Source organism: Nycticebus coucang, chromosome 19 (assembly GCF_027406575.1).
Source record: "Nycticebus coucang isolate mNycCou1 chromosome 19, mNycCou1.pri, whole genome shotgun sequence".
Classification (NCBI taxonomy): Eukaryota; Metazoa; Chordata; class Mammalia; order Primates; family Lorisidae; genus Nycticebus; species Nycticebus coucang.
In genome coordinates, this window is record NC_069798.1 from 49,669,291 (window position 1) to 49,691,025 (window position 21,735).

General features: G+C 37.9%; 1 protein-coding gene across 1 annotated transcript in view; it reads left to right on the forward strand.

Moving 5' to 3' along the window:
• DCC (DCC netrin 1 receptor) overlaps positions 1 to 21,735 on the forward strand; it is a 1,249,028-nt gene that overhangs the window by 1,168,591 nt on the left and 58,702 nt on the right. The window contains 1 exon segment of the mRNA XM_053571848.1: positions 12,865 to 13,027. Coding sequence (XP_053427823.1) covers positions 12,865 to 13,027 — 163 coding nt within the window.

Genomic DNA, 21,735 nt, shown 5'->3' on the forward strand with positions numbered 1-21,735 from the left:
TATGAAAGAGGTAAAGTCTCCATCTTTCTTTAAGGAAATAGGATTTTTAAAGCATTATGAAATATGTAAAATAGTGTAAAAATTTAATTCTTTTTAAGGAAAGGTGATACTAAGGTTGATTGAACTAAAACTCAACTCAGTTATATAACTTAAAGCTACTGGTACTTTTGGTCTGCAGAGCACATTTGTTCTGATGGCATCTTATTTCCCACCACCAAGGTTAAGATACTAAATATTCAAGACACTATTGAAGTCTCTCATATGCCTCAGTGTTACCACATACTTCTCCACTGTCACCCATTCCTCCCTGCGATGTAAACACTTCCAGTCTGAGGCTTCCTACGGATTTATATGTATCACTAAATAGTATTATTTTACATTTTTACAAATTTGTAGAAACGGCATCACACCATATGTATCCTGCTGCAGTATGCTTTCATTTTTAACTTCATTTTGTAAGGTTTACTCATGTGTTTACAAATAGCTCTCATTCGTCAAAGCTGCTTTGTAGTATTCTATTTTATGAAACACCACATTTATTTATTTAGCCATTTTAACAAGTCTTCATGAGAATTTGATTCCTGAACAGATAAATTTGCATTTTGGTAGTCTCCTGTTAAAAGATGTGGATGGGAAGCCAAAATTGTCTGAAAGTTGTTTTCTGAGTATCAAATTAGAACATAGGGGTGAGTTAAGTGATATTTTCTAATATAGACTATGATAATCTAATGCATCCATTTTCCCCAAAGAAAATGGATTTGTGTGTGTGTGTGTGTGTCTTTATGGGCAGCCTTGTAATGTGAAAAAATAGTATTAACAATGGCTGGACTTCCTGTATAGTCCTTTATATATGGTATACATCTCTGTGGAATATACCAGATCACCAGATGCTTGGGTCAAAGTCTTAGTGCACTCTAACCTCTGGCCAGTGGTGGACTCAAGAATATATTTTTGCTTATTGACTGTTTTGTTTTTGAATTGTCTGGTATACCTTCTTCTGCTTTTAGGGCCTTTATCCAACCAGAAACAAGAATAAGTTCTTATGTTTAAACTTTGTCTAAAGGCATGCCTGCTGCTATAACAAAATGCCTTAGATTGGTAATTTACAAACAACAGAAATTTATTGCTCACATTTCTAGAAGCCAGAAGTCCAAGCACAAGGTGTCAACAGATTGGGTGTCAGAGGAGGGCTCCTTCTGTGCTTCAGAGGTGGCACCTGCTAGCTGTGTCCTCCCGTCATGCCCGGGGAAAGCTCCTTCAGGCCTCTTTCATGAGGGCATCCAGGAGGGCTACACCCTTATTATCTAATCACCTCTCAAAGGCCCACCCCTTAAAACCACCATACCCGGGACTATCTTTCATCATGTGAATTTCAGAAGGACACAATCCTTCAGACCATAACCAGCCTCCTGAGCACATTTCTTTTAAGCATCTCAAAGCTTATTCCCAGCACACTCTTTCCAAGTTCCTCACACCTTCCTATTATCTGTGTCTTCATTCAAGAAACATTACTACCCCTTCTAGGTATCAGAGCTTTAGACACTGGTTGCGGCTAATGCCTGGCTCTGGTAGCCCCTGATGTGCACAGCAGGCAGGCAGGGAGCTCACAGCAGAGAAGAGAGAGAAGAGGGACAGGTTGAGGCTGGAAGCAGACCACAGCTGTGATCCATAACATGGCTTCCATAAGGATAGTTTCCTCCCCTAAACTGTTCAAGCTTCGTTAATTCCTGCTTCAAATTTTATCTTAAATCTCTACAATGTGCCAAACATACTTCATTCATTCAAACAGCCAAGAAATGCTACTAAACCCTGGGTTGAGTACAGCACTTGAAATGAATTATAGGCACAAACTGAAAGGGAAACAGGTACAATGAATCAAAAGGGTGGACAAAGCAGAGAAATAAGCTCCGGAAAGATGAAAACAGGTGAGAAAATACCCAGGGAGATATAAGAGGGTGGAAGGAAGCTGTTAACATTGTGTGGAGAAAACAGCATTGTAAAATTTATGCCCCAAGATAGAGAGGCACATGCTGTTTCTATGGGGAGTTTCAAACTGGAATTCATCCCCACTTAAGGGCATGACTACTCTGGCAAGGGATAGTACTTTCTGAAAAATCAGAGTGCTGCAAAATTAAAGAGGGAATTGATGTGGATAACTGACAAGGAGCAATTATCCCCTCGTAGTTTAACTCACCACTGAGCAGTGGTTATGAGCATTAATGGTGGAGCAGTATAAGTCCCCGCTCCCCCTTAAGCCACTTGTCCTAAAAGACCTAATCTTGGGCAGAATTGCCTGATTTTGCAAGTAAACATATAAGAAGGCCCAGAGAAAACTGATTACTTCTAATTGCCTATGAATAAAGACATCAAGAAAAATTTTGCAAGGAGTTTCCATCTCCTTGTACATATGCACCTCAATGTATGTAAGCAACCAGAGATAACTCAAATCGAACTGGATCTCCTGTATTTTTGATTACTAAATCTGGGAATCCTGATTTGGGATCACATTAAAACATTTAGTGCCTACCATTTGAACTTGCCGTTCAAATGAATTTTTGGCTGAAAAGAGACCTCAGCCCCTATTTGACAAGACTGTACATTAACAACAGCATTCCTTTTCAAAAGTGTCAGGCAGGTGAGGAGAATGGCAATTGAGAGAAATCCCTGTCATTGCATTTATTCTTTTTTCCATTTAAGATTCCTAGTGAGAAAAATAACCACAATTAAATTTGACCTGGTAAACATCTCTTCACAAGGGAAAGTCACGAAAATTAAATAGACTAACAGCATCCAGGGGTTCTGAACCAGTTTAGATAGATTACTGACATCCCTCCCCCAGTATCTGTATCATTTAATGATGTTGTAGGGATTTTCTTGCTTTCTTTCTTTCTTTTTTTTTTGCAGGTTTTGGCTGGGGCCAGGTTTGAATTTACCACCTCTGGTATATGGGGCCAGTGCCCTACTCCTTTGAGCCACAGGCACGGCCTGATGTTGTAAGAATTTTCTGTTAAATGAATGGGCTGAATAAAGCACCTGGAATATTTCTACCTTCCCTACTTGAATAATAAGTTATTACAAGTTACTTGGCTGATTCAGAGGAATTGATAACCTTAGAGACACCTGGGCGGTGGGGAGCAAACTTTATCTATTTCCTATTTTATTTTGCTAGCAAATAAATTATGGTAAATAGGTCATTTGACTTTAGCTTGGGTTATGACAAGCAAATCAGCCGAGACTTCTGAAAACCCTAACTTCCTCATTAAAATTTTGCTAATGTCTTAAACTTTAAGAATGTGTATATTTCCACTTAGATGTGCAGCTGAGAACAGGCTGTATCAACAACATTTTAAAGCTTCTTTATAAACCCAGCATATGATGACATTTCATACATCTGCCTTTAGAGTGACAGAATTATAGAGGCCTCCTCACTCTCCCTGCTCTTGTTGTGTTTATTCTTCAAGCATTGTAATAGAATAATGGCTTATTGTCAGGGCACTCAAGCCAGCTGCAAATAAACTGAGACCTCATTGATCATTTACTTTGTCTTAGAGCATGCCACTCCTTTAAAAATGCCCTTGTGAAATTCAAATAAAGAAAAACAAAGCTATAGTTCATGTTTACTTCTGTAGTTGGAAGTGCTTAATTAAATTGTAGAAACTGAAGAGGCTTCCTAAATTATTTTCAGACGGCAGGTACAATCAGAGCTAACATGGGGCAATGTGGTCATATTTTTCTTTTATGATTCATTCACTTTCAGATTATAGTCCACGTCCTTAACACAGAAAAATCTTCAACTTCAAAAATGCATTTTATAGTTTATATTTGTATGAATGACAGGAACTATGAAAATTACTTTGACATAATCCTGCTTTTCTTCACTGGGGAAAATAAATTGAAATTTTCCTTTTGTGGATAATTCTGTCTACAATTTTTGAAATCAGTTTAACAACTTTGATTAAAAGATCCATAAACCCCATAAACATTTTTTATTGACCTCAACCTTTAAAAACAAAGTTAAACTTAACAGCTTTTAATACTTTGGCACAGCATTATTAATCGAAAATTAGATCTCCACCATTAATTAATTTTTGAACTTTCAGAATTGTATGAAGTGCTCAGAAAAATTTGACAAACTCTGTCAGAGTGTGTGTCAGAGAAAAGACCACAGTTTGCCCTCTGTTTGTGAAAAACTATTAGATTATTTTCAGAATTCAGTAACATTTTAACTAATCTAAATAGTGTATACAGAAAGCTTTTTCCATATTTCTATGAAATGATCATCCTGGAACACATGCAAGGCTGTACTCACAGACATTTCAATGCCAAAGGAAAAATTTAGAAATAAAATTTTGCAGTCATTTCCTGGTTGAAAAGAAAACTGGAGAGAGCTGTGGGCCTAGGTTCCAGTCCAGAGGTGACAAGACACTGTGCTTACCTGTCGTTCACCCATTATCTATCCCAAAAGATTTAAGGGTCTCTATGTAATCTCAGACCCCAGGTTGTAGAACTGGTTTTGCCAGAGCTTAGTGCCATGTGACTAATCAAGTCATTGAAACTCCGTGGATCTGGACATGGGAAGAGTTACACTTGAGCAGCGCTCCTTACCCTCAGCACCTTCGGGCTCCATCATTCCAGTCTTGCGCTTTGTGGAATGTATAGCAGCATCCCTGCCCTTTACCCACTGCAGGCCAACAGCATCTCTCTTCTCCCATATTTTAACAGATCCAAGTATCTCTAGAAATTGCCTGGGGTAAAATCTTCCCAGGTGAAAACTGTTAAGCTAGATTACCATGCCCTAAAGGTTGTTCAAGGCACATGGGCCCCCTGAGAAGCTCTGATGAAGCATTAGGAGACTGGTTTGAGCCCTCACATCCTTCTGGCCAGGCCTTTCCCTTCTATTTGAATAGTAGAGGGCTTAGACTTAAGAGAGCTTCTCTGCTCTCTTTTAACCTCTTTGTTTTTATGATCTCATTCATTCCCTAGGCTTCAAATTCCATCCATGTGCCAGGTCCAAAATTTATATCTCTAGTGCGGAGAGACGTAAGCGTTCTGGCTGCCTCGGTAGCATTTATCATGAGATCTCTACTCGGAAGTACTCAAGACTGAACTTTGTTCTTCCCTCTCTGACCCTTCTCTCTCAGCTGCTCCCTCATCTCACACATATGGACTCTTGCTTAAGCCTGAACCTGACTCTGTCTTCCTTTCCTCTCCATACCCAACCCAGGTTTTGATCATTTACTTTGAGACTATTTTGTGTATCTGTCCACTTTGTTTGATTGTAATTATCACCATCTCAGTTCAAGCTAGCATCATCTCCCACCCGGAGAACTCCAATATCCTCTTTGCTGGTCTCTCTGCTTCCACCACCAAGCCCTCTCCACTTAAGGCAAATCAAATCTGTCACCCCTTTCCTGAAAACCAGTAAAGGGCCTATGACTGCATTTAGAATAGCCAGATGTGATCTACAGGGCTCTGCACGTCTGGGCTCGTTGTGGGCCATTCTTCCCTTTGCTCCCAGTGTTCCATATCCTGCTCTCAGTTCTCTTGTTAGGAAACAGGCGCTAACACCTAACAATACCCCAGGATTCAGCCTAAATGGTGCTTCCATATGGGGCCTTTACCAAAAAATGTGTGTCCTCAGATCTATCTACAATGAACTCTCCCACTTTCCTCTTTGGCACCAACTATAATTGTAATTTTATACAGGCAAACCTGGTTTGATTGTGCTTCCCTTTATTGATTTTTTTTTTACAAACTGAAGGTTTGTGCCTTGCCCAAGTCTACTGGTGCCATTTTTCCAACAACGTGTGCTCAGTTCATGTCTCTCTGTCACATTTTGGTAAGTCTCACAGTATTTCAACTTCTTTATTATTATCGGATCTGTTCTGGTGATCTGTGATCAATGATCTTTTTTTTTTTTATTTATTTATTTTTATTATTATTTTTTTTTTTTGGTAGAGACAGAGTCTCACATACCACCCTCAGGTAGAGTGCCGTGGAACCACACAGCTTACAGCAACCTCTAACTCTTGGGCTTACGCGATTCTCTTGCCTCAGCCTCCCGAGCAGCTGGGACTACAGGCGCCCGCTACAACGCCCGGCTATTTTTTGGTTGCAATTTGGCCGGGGCTGGGTTTGAACCCGCCACCCTCGGCATATGGGGCCGGCGCCCTACTCACTGAGCCACAGGCGCCGCCCTGTGATCAATGATCTTTAATGTTACTATTGTCATTGTGTTAGCGTGTCACAAAATGCATTTATATAAGCAGTGATCTTGATTGATATTTGATGTGCGTGTCTGACTCTTCCAGTTACTGGCCATCCCCTCATCTCCCTCCTTCTCCCTGGGCCTTCCTATTCCTTGAGACATAATAATTTGAATTTGTGCAAGTTAAGAACCCTACAGTGGCCTCAAAGTGTGAAGGTGTAAGAATGAGTTGCATATCTCTCACTATCAGTCAGAGGCCAGATTTAATAGTAGTGAAGAGGGAAGTCAGAAGCCGAGACAGGTTGAAAGACGGGTCCCGTGCACCAACCAGTCAGTCACATTGTGTGAACACAGAGAAAAAGTTCTTGAAGGAAAGTTAAAGTGCTACTTCAGTTGACATACAAGTGATAAGAAGTGAAATAGCATATTGCTGCTGTAGAGAAAGATTGAGTGGTCTGGATAGACCAACTCAACCACAGCATTCCCTTAAGCCAAAACATAATCCAGAGCAAAGCCCTAACTCTCTTCAATTCTAAAAGGAGGTGAAGAAAATGCAGAAGAAAAGTTTGAGCCTAGTGGAGTTTGGTTTGTGAGATTTAAAGACAAAGCCATCTCCATAACATAAAACTGCACGGTGAAGCAGTGAGTACCAAAGTAGAAGCTGCAGCAAGTTATCCAGAAGATTCAGCTAAAATAGTTGAGGAAGATGGCTGCGATAAACAGATTTTCAGTGTACTTAACAGACTTACTCTGAAAGAAGATGTCGTAGCTAGAGAGGGGAAGTCAATTTCTGGCTTTAAAATTTCAAAGGATGGGCTGACTTCTTCGTTAGGAGCTGGTGATGCTGAGTTGAATGAAGCCAATGCTCATTAGCCCTTCCAAAGATCTTAGGGGTGATGCTCTATCTACACTTCCTGTACTCTATAAGTCGAACTACAAAGGCCAGATAATAGCACATCTGTTTACAGCATGGCTTTCTAAAGATTATAAACCCTCTGTTGAGATGTACTGCTCAGAAAATAGATTTCTTTTAATATACTGCTGCTCCTTGACAATGTACCTAGTCACCCAAGAGTTATGATGACACATACAAGCAGATTAATGTTGTTTTCACATCTATAATACAGTATCCAGTCTGCATTCCAAGAATCAAGGATTAATTTCAACTTTCAGGTCTTATTATTTAAGAAAATGCATTTTATAAAGCTATAACTGCCATTGATAATAATTCCTATGACGAAGCTGTGCAAGTAAAGCAAAAACCTTCTGGAAAGGATTGAACATTCCATATGCCATTAAGAACATTTGTGATTCATGGGAGGAGGTCAAAATATCACCATTAACAGATGTTTGGAAGAAGTTGACTCCAACCTCCATGGATAACTTTGAGGCATTCAAGACTGAAGATGTATAGATAATGAAAGCTAGAGTTAGAAGTGGAGTCTGAAGATGTGACTGATTTCTGCAAATTCATGATTAGACTTGAATGGATGAGAAATTGCTTCATGTGGATGAACAAAGAAAAGAAAGTGGTTTCTTGAGATGGAATCTTCCCGGCGAAAATTTTGTGAACATTGTTTAAATGACAACCAAAGGTTTAGAATATTATATAAACTTAGTTGATACAGCCTTCAATTTTGAAAGAAGTTCCACCATGGGTAAAATGCTTCAAACAACATTGCTTGCTGCAGAAAAACCTTTCATGAAAGGAAGAGTCAACTGATGCAGCAACTGATATTGCTGTCTTATGTTAAGAAATTGCCACAATTACCCCAACCTTCAGCAACACCACCTTGATCAGTCAGCAGGCAAAAGCCTTCACCAGCAAAGAGATTACAACTTTCTGAAGACTCAGATTATAGTACCATTTTTTTAATCAATTAAGTCTTTTTTAATTAAGGTATGTACATTTTTTTAGGTATAATGTAATTACATACTTAATAGACTATGGAATAGTGTGAACATAACTTTATATGCCTTGGGAAACAAAAAATTAGCATGACTCACTTTCTTGCAATATTTTCTTTATTGTGGTGATCTAGAACTGAACCTGGAATATCTCCAAAGTATGTCTGTATTTATTTGCCTAGTAAAATGTTTAATATTATCTTTTCCAGTGTATTGTAAGCTCCATGAGGTCAATAATCACAACTCTTTTGATCACACCATCAATCCCCAATACCTAACTGAATTTTTAATATGTTTTATGAAATGATTAAGCGCATTCTCTGCCACACCCCTCCTGGCAATTCAGAGTTAACATTAACATGTTAAAAATATGAAATTAAAAAAAAAATGTTTTCCATCTTAATTGACCAAGATGCTCCCCTCTCCTGTCATGATGATTAATACCTCATTCTAGGAAATAGTGGCTTCCATTCTGTGAGTTCTCTTCCAGCTGATTGGCTACCTTATTTTATGGGAAAATACATTGAAATGATCAAGGCCATATAAATTTCTGTTCAAATTTAAAGACTTGGAAAATGATTAAGGCATGATGAACTCAAGGTGTTCTAACAGTAGCAAAGCTGTTATCACAAGAAACTATAATTGTAGGAGTGAAGTTTAACCCCCAACTACAGACATTCACTGCTGGCCTTTCTTTGCTACCATATGAGCCTATGTTCTTACATTCACATGTAACTAAGCACTCAATGCTCCCGTCTACCACGAGCTGACTGCAGAGTTTTCATGGGAGCAAAATATAGGAAAAAATAAAGTACAGGTATTTTTGAAATCTATAAAATTAAAAAAAAATTAAAGTTGTCATTCAACTAAACAAAATTTCTATTCTTTACTAAGACTTGAGACCTATCACATTATTAAATTTGCCTTTATTAAATTTAGTAGAAAAAAGTTGAAACATTTTATTGTAATCAACCAGCATGAAAATAAATAGGGATGGAAAGTCTATAGGATTATAAAAACACTGATGCATTGATTTGTATTGAAACCCACACTGTTATGCTAACGGAAGGGACAGATGTATTGCGATGCTATTTCTTTCTTCTAAATTGGGAAAATCACATAGGATGAAATACAGGGAGCTCATCATAATGTCCGCAGGGTGCCGAATTAATGCCAGGACTGTGGTCCCTGTGGACCACCCATTATCTCTGGAAATAATCACAGTGCCCTAGAGGATATTTGCAAGTCTTTGCATTACCTCCCTTACTAAAACTGAAAAATGGCAAGTATCATTTGCCCCTTCTGGAGCTGGGCATCTCCCACAACATCTTTCTACACTAATCTAGGTTTGTAGGCTCTGGAAGTTTTCCTACTTTGGTTTAGTCTTTTAATATTTTAAAATGTATAGTCTATCCTCATTTCAGAGTCTATCTGTGAATTCATTCACATGCTAAATTTATTTCAAAATAAATGTTCACAGTCTTTCACAGTCATTCATGAACATGTAGAGACTGGCAAAAAGTTTGAGTTGCCCGGTGCTCATGTACCCAGCTGAGGTGGACTGACAGAGGTACTGACCCCCTAGCTTCTTGTTTCAGCTCTTGTTTTAGCTCTCACACTGTAAGCAAGTGCCCTTAATACTTAATGCAATTTTTATGCTGTTTGTTGGTGATTTAAAAATAGCCCCCAAACATTGCACAGAAGTACTTTCTAGTGTTGTGATATGAATTACAGAGGAAATACGTGTGACAAGCTTTTCTCAGACATTAGCTATAGTTGTGTTTCAATATTAATGAGTGAATATTGTATATTAAATAAAGTATTTACCAGATGGAGTTGAAACACATTCTTCTTAGGATAGATACTTTGAAAAGTACCACAAGAATGGAAAAGCTCGTGTCCAATGTGCTCAATACCAATATGAATCCAGTAGAAAAAGAACGACCCACTCACACAAGAGAAAAACACAAGTATTTTCAAGGGGGGTGGAAAGAAGGAAAAGTGAAAAGGAGGAGGGCAGGAAATTGGTGAGCTCTACAGCACCCCTGGTGGATGAGGGCTCAACTACAACTTGAACTGGACCTTAGAAATGCAAACAATGTAACTTAATCTCTTGAACCCTTGTATAAATCTGAAATAAAAAATAAAAAAAGTCTTTAAATGGAAACATAACATAAAACAAAGTATATATTGAATGGTTAACAAAGTGTTGTGACCAGAGGCTCACAGGAACCTAACCTTGTGTTTGTTAACAGTCCAGTCTTTACTAATTCCATATTTGTGGCAACTTTATAAAGCACAACTCCTACAAATAACAAAAATTGCCTCTAAAGACACCATTGTACTTGATTTTCTTAATTACCTGTTTGGTGTCAGATAGTCTGATTATTCAGCCTCCATTTAAGATTGGGAAATTAATGAAAGACTTAGAATACCAAATGTTCAACTGGTGGGAACTTTCATGATGACGGCATGAACACTACACCAAAGGTTTCTAATGGAGTCCCAGTAAACCCTCACTCTCCCGGGCAAATGACATCAATATAATCTCACTAGTGCTGATCAGAATCCAGAGTCATTATTTTTTGACCTGAAATATGATGTCTTCCTGGGTGGAAAGAAAGAAAGAAAAGTAGAAATTTGAATAATTTTAACTTACCAGGTTTTTGAAAGTGTTCATAAGGTGTACTACTATGTATGACTCAAATTAGGTTCATCAGAAATGGTGCACTGGTAAGTTTAAGTCATGCTGATAACAATCTATAAGATTCCCCAACTATCTCTCTTGTAAGTTCTCACATAAAAGGTTAATTTATTCCAATCAATTAATTTATTAAGCACAGAAAGGGCATATTAAGATACTACTGTGAAATAACTTTTCAAATAATAAGTAAAACTATGACACAGAGAGTTTTGACCTTTCACTGTTGGCTTCATTCTTTTATGGTAAATGTAAAAATTACTTCAAGGAAATCTTATTTCTTTCATGTATAATCATAATTTTTTTAACAGAAAGTGCTATTTGATGAGTTCTTTTCCTCTAAGATTCAAGTCATTTCAGAAGCTTATTTTTCCAAGAATAATAAATCAGCAGTGATTTAAGTTTGGGTGACTATCTTTTGAAAAGAGCAATGGTGCTTAGATAACTTGTTGAAAGATATTTTGATTTTGAGACAAAGTACTGGGATACTATGTTATTTGTAAGAAAAGGTTAGTTTATCTTTCACAGAATATTATTCTTAAAAATTGTATAGTTTGGAAGTTCTCACTGGACATATCCCCAATGCTGTGGTAGGTTATTAATTTAGGCAATGTTTTATTAATGCTTCAGCTATATAATGTTATTATAAGTAATTTGTGTCAGGCCTTGAGATGGTTGCGAGCTATGTTCTCTAACTCTGACGGTAACTGTAGACAATAAATATGATTCTTACTTTACAGATGAAAGCACTGTGTTTCAGAAAGCCTAACTAGATTGCTCCGGGGTTATAGAAAACGAATACAGATTGTGAAAGAAAAATAATCAAACATAGATCTAGAAAAACATCCAAACTCATTTTTTGCTACTTTCTAAACTATGAATAAAATCATAAGCTAATATTTACTTTTTAAAAATGTAAGACTTATAATGACAAACCTATCATAAACTGGGTCATTTCTAATTGATCATGGACTGAGGCTGAAGAAAGCAATAGAAATGCTCATCAGCCATTCTTGTTTAGGTAAACAACTTGTTACGAGTGTCTCATTATTCCAATATTTCTGCCCAAATAATTTATACCATGAGGTCCTGTTGCAACCAGAGGAACATTGTCTAGGGCCTTCCTGAAGCTCTTTCAAACCTGGCGGCTGCTCTTAAGTGACATTCATACACCTCTGACAGGTTGAAAACTCAAGTGCACTTTAGAGATAGCATCTCAAAAGGAACGGAAGTAAGTTGTAAGTGATTGGTATCAACGAGGTTGTCTTTCACAGTAGAAATAAACAGTATTTCCTTGTAAACCACAGCTTCTCCGCCTTTCTTCACTTTGGAATTCTTACAGTACAAACTACATCTTTCTCTCCCTTCTTCCTTTCCACTTAATGCAATAGCTTGATTGTTAAAGTTAAGATATAGCTTATATACCAGAAATTCATCCCTCAAAAGTATACAATTCAGTAGCTTTAGTTTCTTCATAAGGTGGTACCACCATCACCACCATCTAATTCTAGAATATTCTCATCACCCAGGGGAACCCTCTACCCATTAGCAATCCTACCCCAGTGCCTGGCAAAGGCTGGCCTACTTTCTTTTCTCTGTATTTGCCTATTCTGGATATTTCAGATGAGGGGAACCATATCATATATTTCCTTTTGTATCTTTCTCTTAGCATCAAGTTGCCGTGGTCCAACCACATTATATCAAGTGTCATTTCTTCTTGCGATCAGACAATATTCTGCAATATGGAGATAACACACTTATTTATTCATTTGTCAGTACATAGACATTTAGGTGATTTCCACCTGTAGCTATTCTGAATACCACTGCTAGGAACATTATTGTACAAATTCTTTGTGCAGACATGGGTTTGCCTTTATCTTGTGTAGATAGTTGAGGTCTCCTTTCATTTTTCATAGCTCTTTTTGGTTTCCCCCAGCTTTAGGAATGCCCAGAGCAGTAGGAACTCCTTACAAATCTGAGAGAGCTTGACCAACGCTTGCTGCTGCCTCTTCCTAAACTTCAACTCCATTTGCCTGTCTTTCCCCAGAGCCACCCATTGGACAGATGCATCCCCCACATGGCAGCGTCACCCCTCAGAAGAACAGCAACCTGCTTGTGATCATTGTGGTCACGGTTGGTGTCATCACAGTGCTGGTGGTGGTGATTGTGGCTGTGATTTGCACCCGACGCTCTTCAGCCCAGCAGAGAAAGTAGGTAACACCTGTCTCCCAAGGGGAAAGTAGTTCCCATCTTTGGGGGTTGCATTTTGACAGCTCTCTTCCTGTGTTCTTTCAAAACCCACCACATTTCCTTATCTACTGACTCCAGAAAAATCTTATCTTTTGTCTACTCTGGATCTATAATTAAATGAGTGAGCTAAGCTTACAGATTTCATAAGAAATGAAACCCACATGGAACCCACTTGCATTTCTGCTGACTTTACTTCTCCAGACCACTTCGTCTTTTCAAGCAAGGGCAGAGATTTCTTAAGTAACCCTCGGAGAAAGGATTCTACCACACACTTGCTTATAATCCTCTCTGCTATCACCTACAAAATGTTAGAGATGTTCCTCTATAAGCACTTATTTATCACTTTTGACAAGGAAGCCTGTAGACAGTTAATCAATACTTATCCAAATGGATGACTAAATATAGAATACCAAACTCAATGTAGTTACAATCCTATGGGGTGTTTAGTTTGGAGGCAGTAGTTTAAGAAAAGAGAATCCAGAGATTCAAAATGGTTCAGATTTCCTGCCTGAGGTTAATTATCAGAGATGAATAGTGTTGAGAGCTTTAAAAATGATTTCATATTTCATACAGCCCCAGGTTGTAGCACATGCGGAGAATGTTACATCAAAGTACAAGTTGGAATGGAAGGGTGATTTTAATTCGATTTAACTCCTCACATCGACATCCCATAACCAGCATATTACTTCAGCCATTTCTGGGATTTGGCAATAATCTCCTGACAATTCTCTGCACCTTTGACTCTCTAACCCTTTTCAAATTCAGCCTGATGTGTCTTTTTTAGTTACCCTCTCACTCAAAGACTCTTCCTGTGAGTTTCTGGTTTTAGGTTTTTGGGCTCAAATCATAGAGCCAGCTGTGAAAGCCTGAGGCAGGGAGGGGCTCATTGGTGGGTGGCTGGTTTGACAACCATATACCTGGGTCATTACAAAAGTTTTGAGATACACAAAAATCAAACACCAAAAACATCTGCATGGATGGAAAGAAATGAAGCCCTCCCAGCAATACTCATAAACTGAACAAGTTGAAATTTGCACAGGTGAATCAGAAAGGACTCTGTCAACTGTGTTTCTTGGAGGTGATATAATGGACCATAGCACAGTCTGTCTCAAAACTTTCATTGTGACCTACATACTATATACATTGCTGGACAAAGATTCTCTAGCAAATAGTTTTCCCCCTTCATTTACTAATAGCGCAGATGTTCTATTTTTAGTGTATTTTCCAGCACTCTAACATGAGATGTTCAGCTATATGGCAGGAGAAAGGGGTACACGCTGAAGAAGGTGGTGTAGGGTGGAGCGATGGTCCTCGTGCTTAATGTGGGAGAGCAAATTTGATACCCAGATTCACAAACGAGAATAGTATTCACATACTATTCTGAAGCTGACGAAAGCTGTTGTGCTGTTCTCAGGCTCCCTGTGACCTTAAGTGGGCCAGGCACGACCACTGACAGCGCTTCCAGAGGGCTGGACACTTACATAAGGATTTGGGGGAAAATAATGGAGTCAAACATTGAACAATCTCTTGGTGTGGTGTTCCTAGAAAGGGAGTTATGCAAAGGTAGAAGGGTTAGAACATCCAAATGGCAGTTCTCTGCAGCAGTGCTGAGGCTTCACATAAAGGGAGGTGAAAGGACGCACCAAAATCATGTTCAGCCAACTTTATAGAACATTGGTACTTTTACTGGATCAGTGACTTTCAGCTGGTGTTCAGCAGCACACTAGTGTGCCATAAGAGGAGCTTAGGTGTGCCATGACAGTTTTAAAGATCATTAATTAAATTATTTTCAAAAGAAGTTTAAAGCACAGTAAGTGTATATATATATATATATATTCTTTTTTTTTTACTCTTTTTCTGGATCAACATAATTTAAGTGTGCTGCAAACGTTTAACTAAAGGTCCAAGTGCGCAGTGAGATAAAAAAGGTTGAAAAACATTGCTCTAAATGAACTTAGTATAATTAATTTAACCATCCGTAGTGGGGTTTATTTATTTATTTATTTTTTTGTGTTTCTTTTTACATTGTCATTACTGTGAGAAGAATGTTTGAGGGTTCTATTGGTCTGATGAACTAGACTTCTGGATATATTTTGTTTCTTTCCAGAGAAAACTTGAGTTTTTTTAATGTGCAAAGGCGGGATTTGACACCAGTCGAGAAATTCTCAAATCATCTAAAATCACATTCTGAGCAGTTTGGTAATGACTTAAAGCTTTCTTTGGAAAGAGCCCTGGGTATTACTTGTTTTTAAAATGAATGACTTGTTTTAAGAAATAAATGATTCTGGGTGGTACCTGTAGCTCAATGAGTAGGGTACCAGCCACATACACCGAGGCTGGTGGTTCAAACCCAGCCTGGGCCAGCTAAATAACAATGACAACTGCAACAACAACAACAACAAAATAGCCAGGCATTGTGGAGGATGCCTGTAGTCCCAGCTACTTGGGAGGCTGAGGCAAGAGAATCACTTAAGCCCAAGAGTTAGAGGTTGCTGTGAGCTGTGACACCACAGCACTCTACCAAGGGCAACATAGTGAGACTTTGTCTCAAAATACATACATACATAAATGATTCCCAGGACCAGAATCGTCCTAGCACTTTGGGACGCTGAGGCGGTGGATTACTTAAGCTTGGGAGCTTGAGACCACCCTTAGCAAGAGCAAAAATACCCATCTCAAAAAACACTCATTATGGCAGGAGCATGTAGTCCCAGCTCCTAGGGAGGCTGAGGCAAGAGAAGGTGGCTTGAGCCCAAGAGTTGGAGGTTGCTGTGAATTATAACTCCACAGCACTCAACTGAGGGTGTCAAAGTGAAACTCTGTCTCAAAAAAAAAAAAAAAGAAAGAAAAAGAAAAAAGAAAAAAAATATATGATTCCATGAATGACAGAAAACCCCAAAGAGGGTAAACTGACAACTGCTTGCTTTGGTTTTTCCTTCACCCCACCCTCAAAGTGTCTCAAGATTTACTTAGTTTCCATGCTTTGTTTTATGTAACAGACTCGCTGGCATTCATTTCAGTTTCATCTTATCAGAAAGAGAAAAAAGAGAATTTTCCCCTTCAAGTTACTTCTGAATTTTAATATTGTTTTTGTTTTTTTTTAATTTCACTGAAGACTGTGAACCCTGACATTACCATCAGTGAGGCCATTAGAACAAATTGAATAATGCAGGTGAAAGCAAAATCAATTTCACTCTGAAACAGAAATAAAATGCTTTACAAGGCTCTCAGAAAAAAAGAAAAGAGAGAGTTTGATGTAATTAATAAGGTGAAGTGGGAAACCATTCCTGGGCTTCTCTAATATCTCTGGGAGTGGTGAAGAAGGTCAGTTTTTCTTTGTGTGTTGTTGGGGAAGTTGAATTATATCCAAGTGAATTGAAAGATTTGAATGGACAATCAGTAATACTTTATTCAAGTTAGTGTCTGTGCATTTTATCCAATGGTTTATGGTCTTTTAAAATGTATGTTTGTGTGTTTATATATAAAGATATATTTAATAATGAGATAGGCTATCCAATTCTCGGTCTACTGAGTAAGATTTCATTTTTATGATGTAAAATAGCTAACAAAAGTTAGAACTCAAGTTCTAATTCTGGTTCTGCTACCTATTTTACTTAACTAATTATGTCATCTGAGGGAAGACCTTTAATCCCTGGGTGGCAGTTTCTTCAAATAGGAAGAAGAAATAAGAACTGAATGCTTCTATCATTCCCTCTACCTTTAAAACACAGAAATCCTGCAGTAAACTACCAGTTAATTATAGATTCATATGATAGCATCAAGCTTTAAATTAATACAAAATAAAAATAGCTTTGTATTTATTTCTAGTTATTTAAAAATTTATGAGTTTATAGTAGAATATCATAATATAAAAAGTTATGTTTTATGAAAACTTTGAGTTTTTTCTATGATTTTAAAAAAGCCAATAACATTCAACTGGTCAACAATTAAATCACATGTTGTAAGTTAAAATTTTTACTTACAGATTAAAGACAAAATATTAAACATGGAGCAAAAATATTCTGGAAGTCCAGTACACATGGTTATTATATATATAAGCAGTTACCTAGACAGATAATCAGCAGTAATATCTGAATATATTAAATTTATATTGTGAATGAATCACAAGATTCACTTGATAGAACGGTCTGCTAAGCCTTCTGGGTGACATGTGTACAGCTGGTTTTGAAGATTAGCACATATTCAAATCTTAAGAAATGAAAATTATTTTGAGTACTGGGATAAATTTTTTAAGCTCTTCAATGAAATCTACTGTATTTTAACTGCTATAAATCACCTTCACTTATTTTCAGATTTTTAACATTTTAATTCTTTCAGTATTCACCTCATTGAGATTTTAACTGAGAACTACAAAAGACTTCAATGTATCTTAATTCAATTTCAGAAAATAGTGAGACATTTGAACATCTAAAATATGCGTTGGGTTTCTAATACAATATTTTTGTTCATTTTTGTTTTTAATAGCAGTTACTAGAATAAAAATAACCAAGTTAGATAATTAAAAGGCTAAAAGCCTTATGGAAATATTTGGTTGGAGAAAGAGGGGACATATTTATACTTCCCAATACAATTTTTCCTGATTCACTTGTAATCATTTCTTCACACTCACTTCAAGTATCCTTACTTCCTAAAGCAGTGGTTCTCAACCTTCCCAATGCCTTTAATACAGTTCCTCATGTTGTGGTGACCACCAACCATAAAATTATTTTTGTTGCTACTTCATAGCTGTTATTTTGTTACTGTTGTGAATCGGAACATAAATATCTAATATGCAGGAGACCCCCAAAGGGATTGCGACCCACAGGTTGAGAACCGCTGTCCTAAAGCCTTTCCTAAACCTTTAGTGGGGCAGAATGTTCCTGCATCAATCTCCATCAGCTCTTGGGCATATCTTTTGGCTGCTGGAATTAGTACAGAACTGTTTCTTTGTCTCCTGTGAGCAACTTTAGCAGAGGATACCTCAGCACACAGAAGGAACTTAATTTATTACAATGAGACAAAAGAATCTCTAAAAGGATTAGTAGTATTTTTGAACTTCAGGGGAAGTTTCATAAAATGGACGTTAAACCAATGTTGGTTTTTAGCCTTTCACATCCCCAACATACTGATTAAAAAGAAAGAAATTCCCCTTAGGGTAATAGGTTATGTATAAAATAAAGAACAGGTGGACTAATAAAAAACCAGAGAAGAAGCTTTCAAAAAGTACTCCCATGTCAGTAAAGGAAAATTCTTACTATTCAATTCAAATAATCTTTGCATGCTTAGTATGTGAGTTGCTTCATACAAAGGAACAAATCTGATTTATATTAACTCCCGAGCTAAAAAATCTTTCTGCAATTCCCACTGACTTCATGATATTATTAAAAATGTTTCTGTTGGAGGCAGGTCCTCCCATGATTTGGTCTCTTCTATAATGCCTTTTCAGCCTTACTATGTGCTGAGTTCCAGAAACTCCCAGGAGCCCTACCACTTTTTATTCACTGATTAAGCTCCCAATGCCTCACTCATCTTTGTTTTGTGGTACTTAGCACATTTCTTGACATATAGTCAATAGGCCATAAATATTAACTGGATAAATAAATGAATAAATGTTGTAAAACAATGGGTGATGTTAAAGAAGTGAAGGAAACAGAGTTTGCTCCAGTGTCACTGGAGGAATTATCACACAGGGAGCAGCTGGACAGCTCAGTGAGAGGGCAGTCATTACAGAGGGAGATGAAGGAAGATTTAGATTTTCTAAGATCATGTTGACCTAAAGTGTTCAGGAAGGTTCCCAGAAGGAGACAGGCTTGTAGAGCATGTTAAAAATGGATCATGAAGGCATCTGGGCAGATGCAGTATAAATAAACAAAACAAAAATTAGAACACTCATCCTTGATGACACTGTGAAAGCTTTGTCATTGACATGAGAAGGAGAAAGCTCAGAGCCTGGGGAAGTCTTGCTTTGCCTTTATTTAAGATTCCATGGAATGGGAAGAGACCCTCCTGCTCTAAAGCTATTTTGGAAGCAGAAAGATGATTGGTACCTGGGGGAAAAGATGTATCTGGTATTTGTGGAAGAGTTAAACATGTGAAATATTCTGTATCTACTAGAAAAACTAGCTTCGAAATTTTTTAAAAATTCAGTACAACTGTGCTTCTCAAACTGAAAGCACATCAGTCACCTAGAGGGCTGTTGAAACATGGATTGCTCCCCACTCCCTCCCAGGTGTTCTGAGGCAGTAGTTCTGAGGGGGAGCCTGAGAATATGCATTGCTGACAAGTTCCCAGGCGCTGGAGCACACTTTGGCCACCCCTGCACTGAGGCCATCTGCATTCCAATTTTTGACAATTCCAATGGTGCAACAGAAGCACCATGGGCCACAATGAGCAGTAGTCATGTCAGCAGCCAACAGATGGGCAGAAGGTCAGGGTGACAGCTGTTCCTGTAGGTTTTAAGACAAATTTCAGACAATTTAGTTAGGAGCATATGCCAATTTTATTATAAACCTGCTGTGGTAGAGGTGAGGGGATGGAGGGTGGCCTCTCCGAGGCCAGAAATTTCTCTCTTGGTAAGAGATATGATAAGAAATAAAAGTAGGTTCAAAGTCATTGCTAGAATATATACAAAAATAAAATCAAGTTTATTTAGAGATCTTTAGATTATTAATGAACAGTGAGCTGGTGACTTAGAAGTGGTGTCGATATATTAAAATCCATCCTAAAAATGCCTATTCATTTTATCAGGAATTGTAATGTCTTCCCTGACAGAAGTTATAATTCACAAACTCTGTGTTATACAAAAGGATTCTGCTTTAGCCCAGGTTTGGGGCTATTTTTAAAATAGAAGCTGCCTGTGATGCTTGGTACTAGAGTCATAGGAACTTGCAGGGGAAGGAAGAAAGGGAGGGAGGGAGGGAGGAAGGGACGGAGGGAAATGGTTGTAATCAAGGGGGAAACCACAGTTGACAATTTATTACTGGTTTCAAAAATCGTTTGGCTAATTTCCTTGCCACAGACTATTTATATCTTGAGTTATTTATTCTGAAGCATCTGACTGTGCTGTCCTAGATGTAGGAACTGTACTTTCCTGTGAGCAGTCACATGGATACTGGGCTTAAGTGATATAGCATTTTGAACAGGTAGAAAGAAAGTTAGCATGGTGAAGCCTCCAAGTTTGAGAATGACCTTAAATTCTTCTGTGAAGTTACCAGGGGTAGATAAAATAAAGAGCAATGTGTGAGTTGCAAGTCAGTTTCCTGCAGGCAGGGGAAGTGTGCAGAATTAAACTGAGGGAGATGGTGATTGGCTGTGAGTTATTATCTTGGACAAAGGAAAATGATCCAGGAGTCATTTCAGATGATAGAGACAGTGTAGAGCTGCTGTCAGGAAATCAGCAGAATGCTAATTTTTTTAATGTTTTCTCTACTGAACTACAGAATAAATATTAAGTCTGCAGTTTTTTGTCTCCTATCCTCATCCACATGCTTCAAGAAAAGACAAAAAAGAAAGTTAGGGAAAATTCAACAAGTTATTACACCACCAAACATTTATTAGTTGCTGAATAGTTACAGAGCTGCTTATTCAGCAGTTGGGGAACCAAAGCCACTCCCAAAAGCTTCGCATAGGTTGCAAAGTATTTTCACACTAGGCTGGATCCCACCAAATGCCCCCCCTCCTCCCATCAATCACCTCTCGCCTCATGTGTACAATGCAAGGGTGTATTTCAAAATAACTAAGAGTAAATTTTAAATACCTACCACAAAAAATAAGTGAGGAGATGGTTATGTTAATCAGTTCGATTTAAGCATTCCCCATTGTATATCAAATCATCACATTATAACCCATAAATGTATACAGTTATGATTGTAATTAAAAAAGAAAAAAGAAAAAAAGCATTTTCACTGAGAGCAGCTCCTTTGAACTATAAAGCAACTGTGGAATGTAGTTATCATAATAAAGTGTTCCTTGTAAATGAATGAAGTGGGAAGGAAGTGCTCTCAGGACTTCTGTCAAAGCTTGATTTTAACTATTTACATTCAGTCTTATAGTAGACATTATTTTGAAAGAAACAGAAATTACAAGAAGAGATTTTTAAAAGATTATAAAAAGTATAGAGCCAGGGTCAAAAACTATTTCTGAAAATTCAGGACCTGAAAAATACATTCTTTAGGCTTTTCAAGCCATATGTTCTCTGGCATCACTATTCAATTCTGCCATTACTTTAAGAAAATGAATGAGCTTTTCATGTTTTAATAAAACTGTATTTACAAAACCAGGCCATGGCCAGATTTGGCTTGCCAGCCATAGTTTACTGGCCCTGGCGCAGACTGGCTAGCTTGAAGCCTCGTGCCACTTTACCTGGCATGCATGCAGAGAGCCTGGAATCTTACTAGCCCCGAGAAGAGATTACCGCCCAAACCAAAATCTATGGTTGCTGAATTCTGATCGAAGCAAATAAAAGACATGTGAGGTAGATTTTCAAACTGAGTTCTCCTCATTTCAAAGGATGGTCTGACTATATTTGAATCTAGATACTTAGTGACTCCAAGGCAAAAGTGTTTTATTCTCCTAAGAGTATCTTCCAGCAGCCTTTTGTTTTCAAACAGCAAGCTTCCTAATTGCACACTAAATTATACAGCTGAGCTATAGGCTTTCTTCTAAGCCC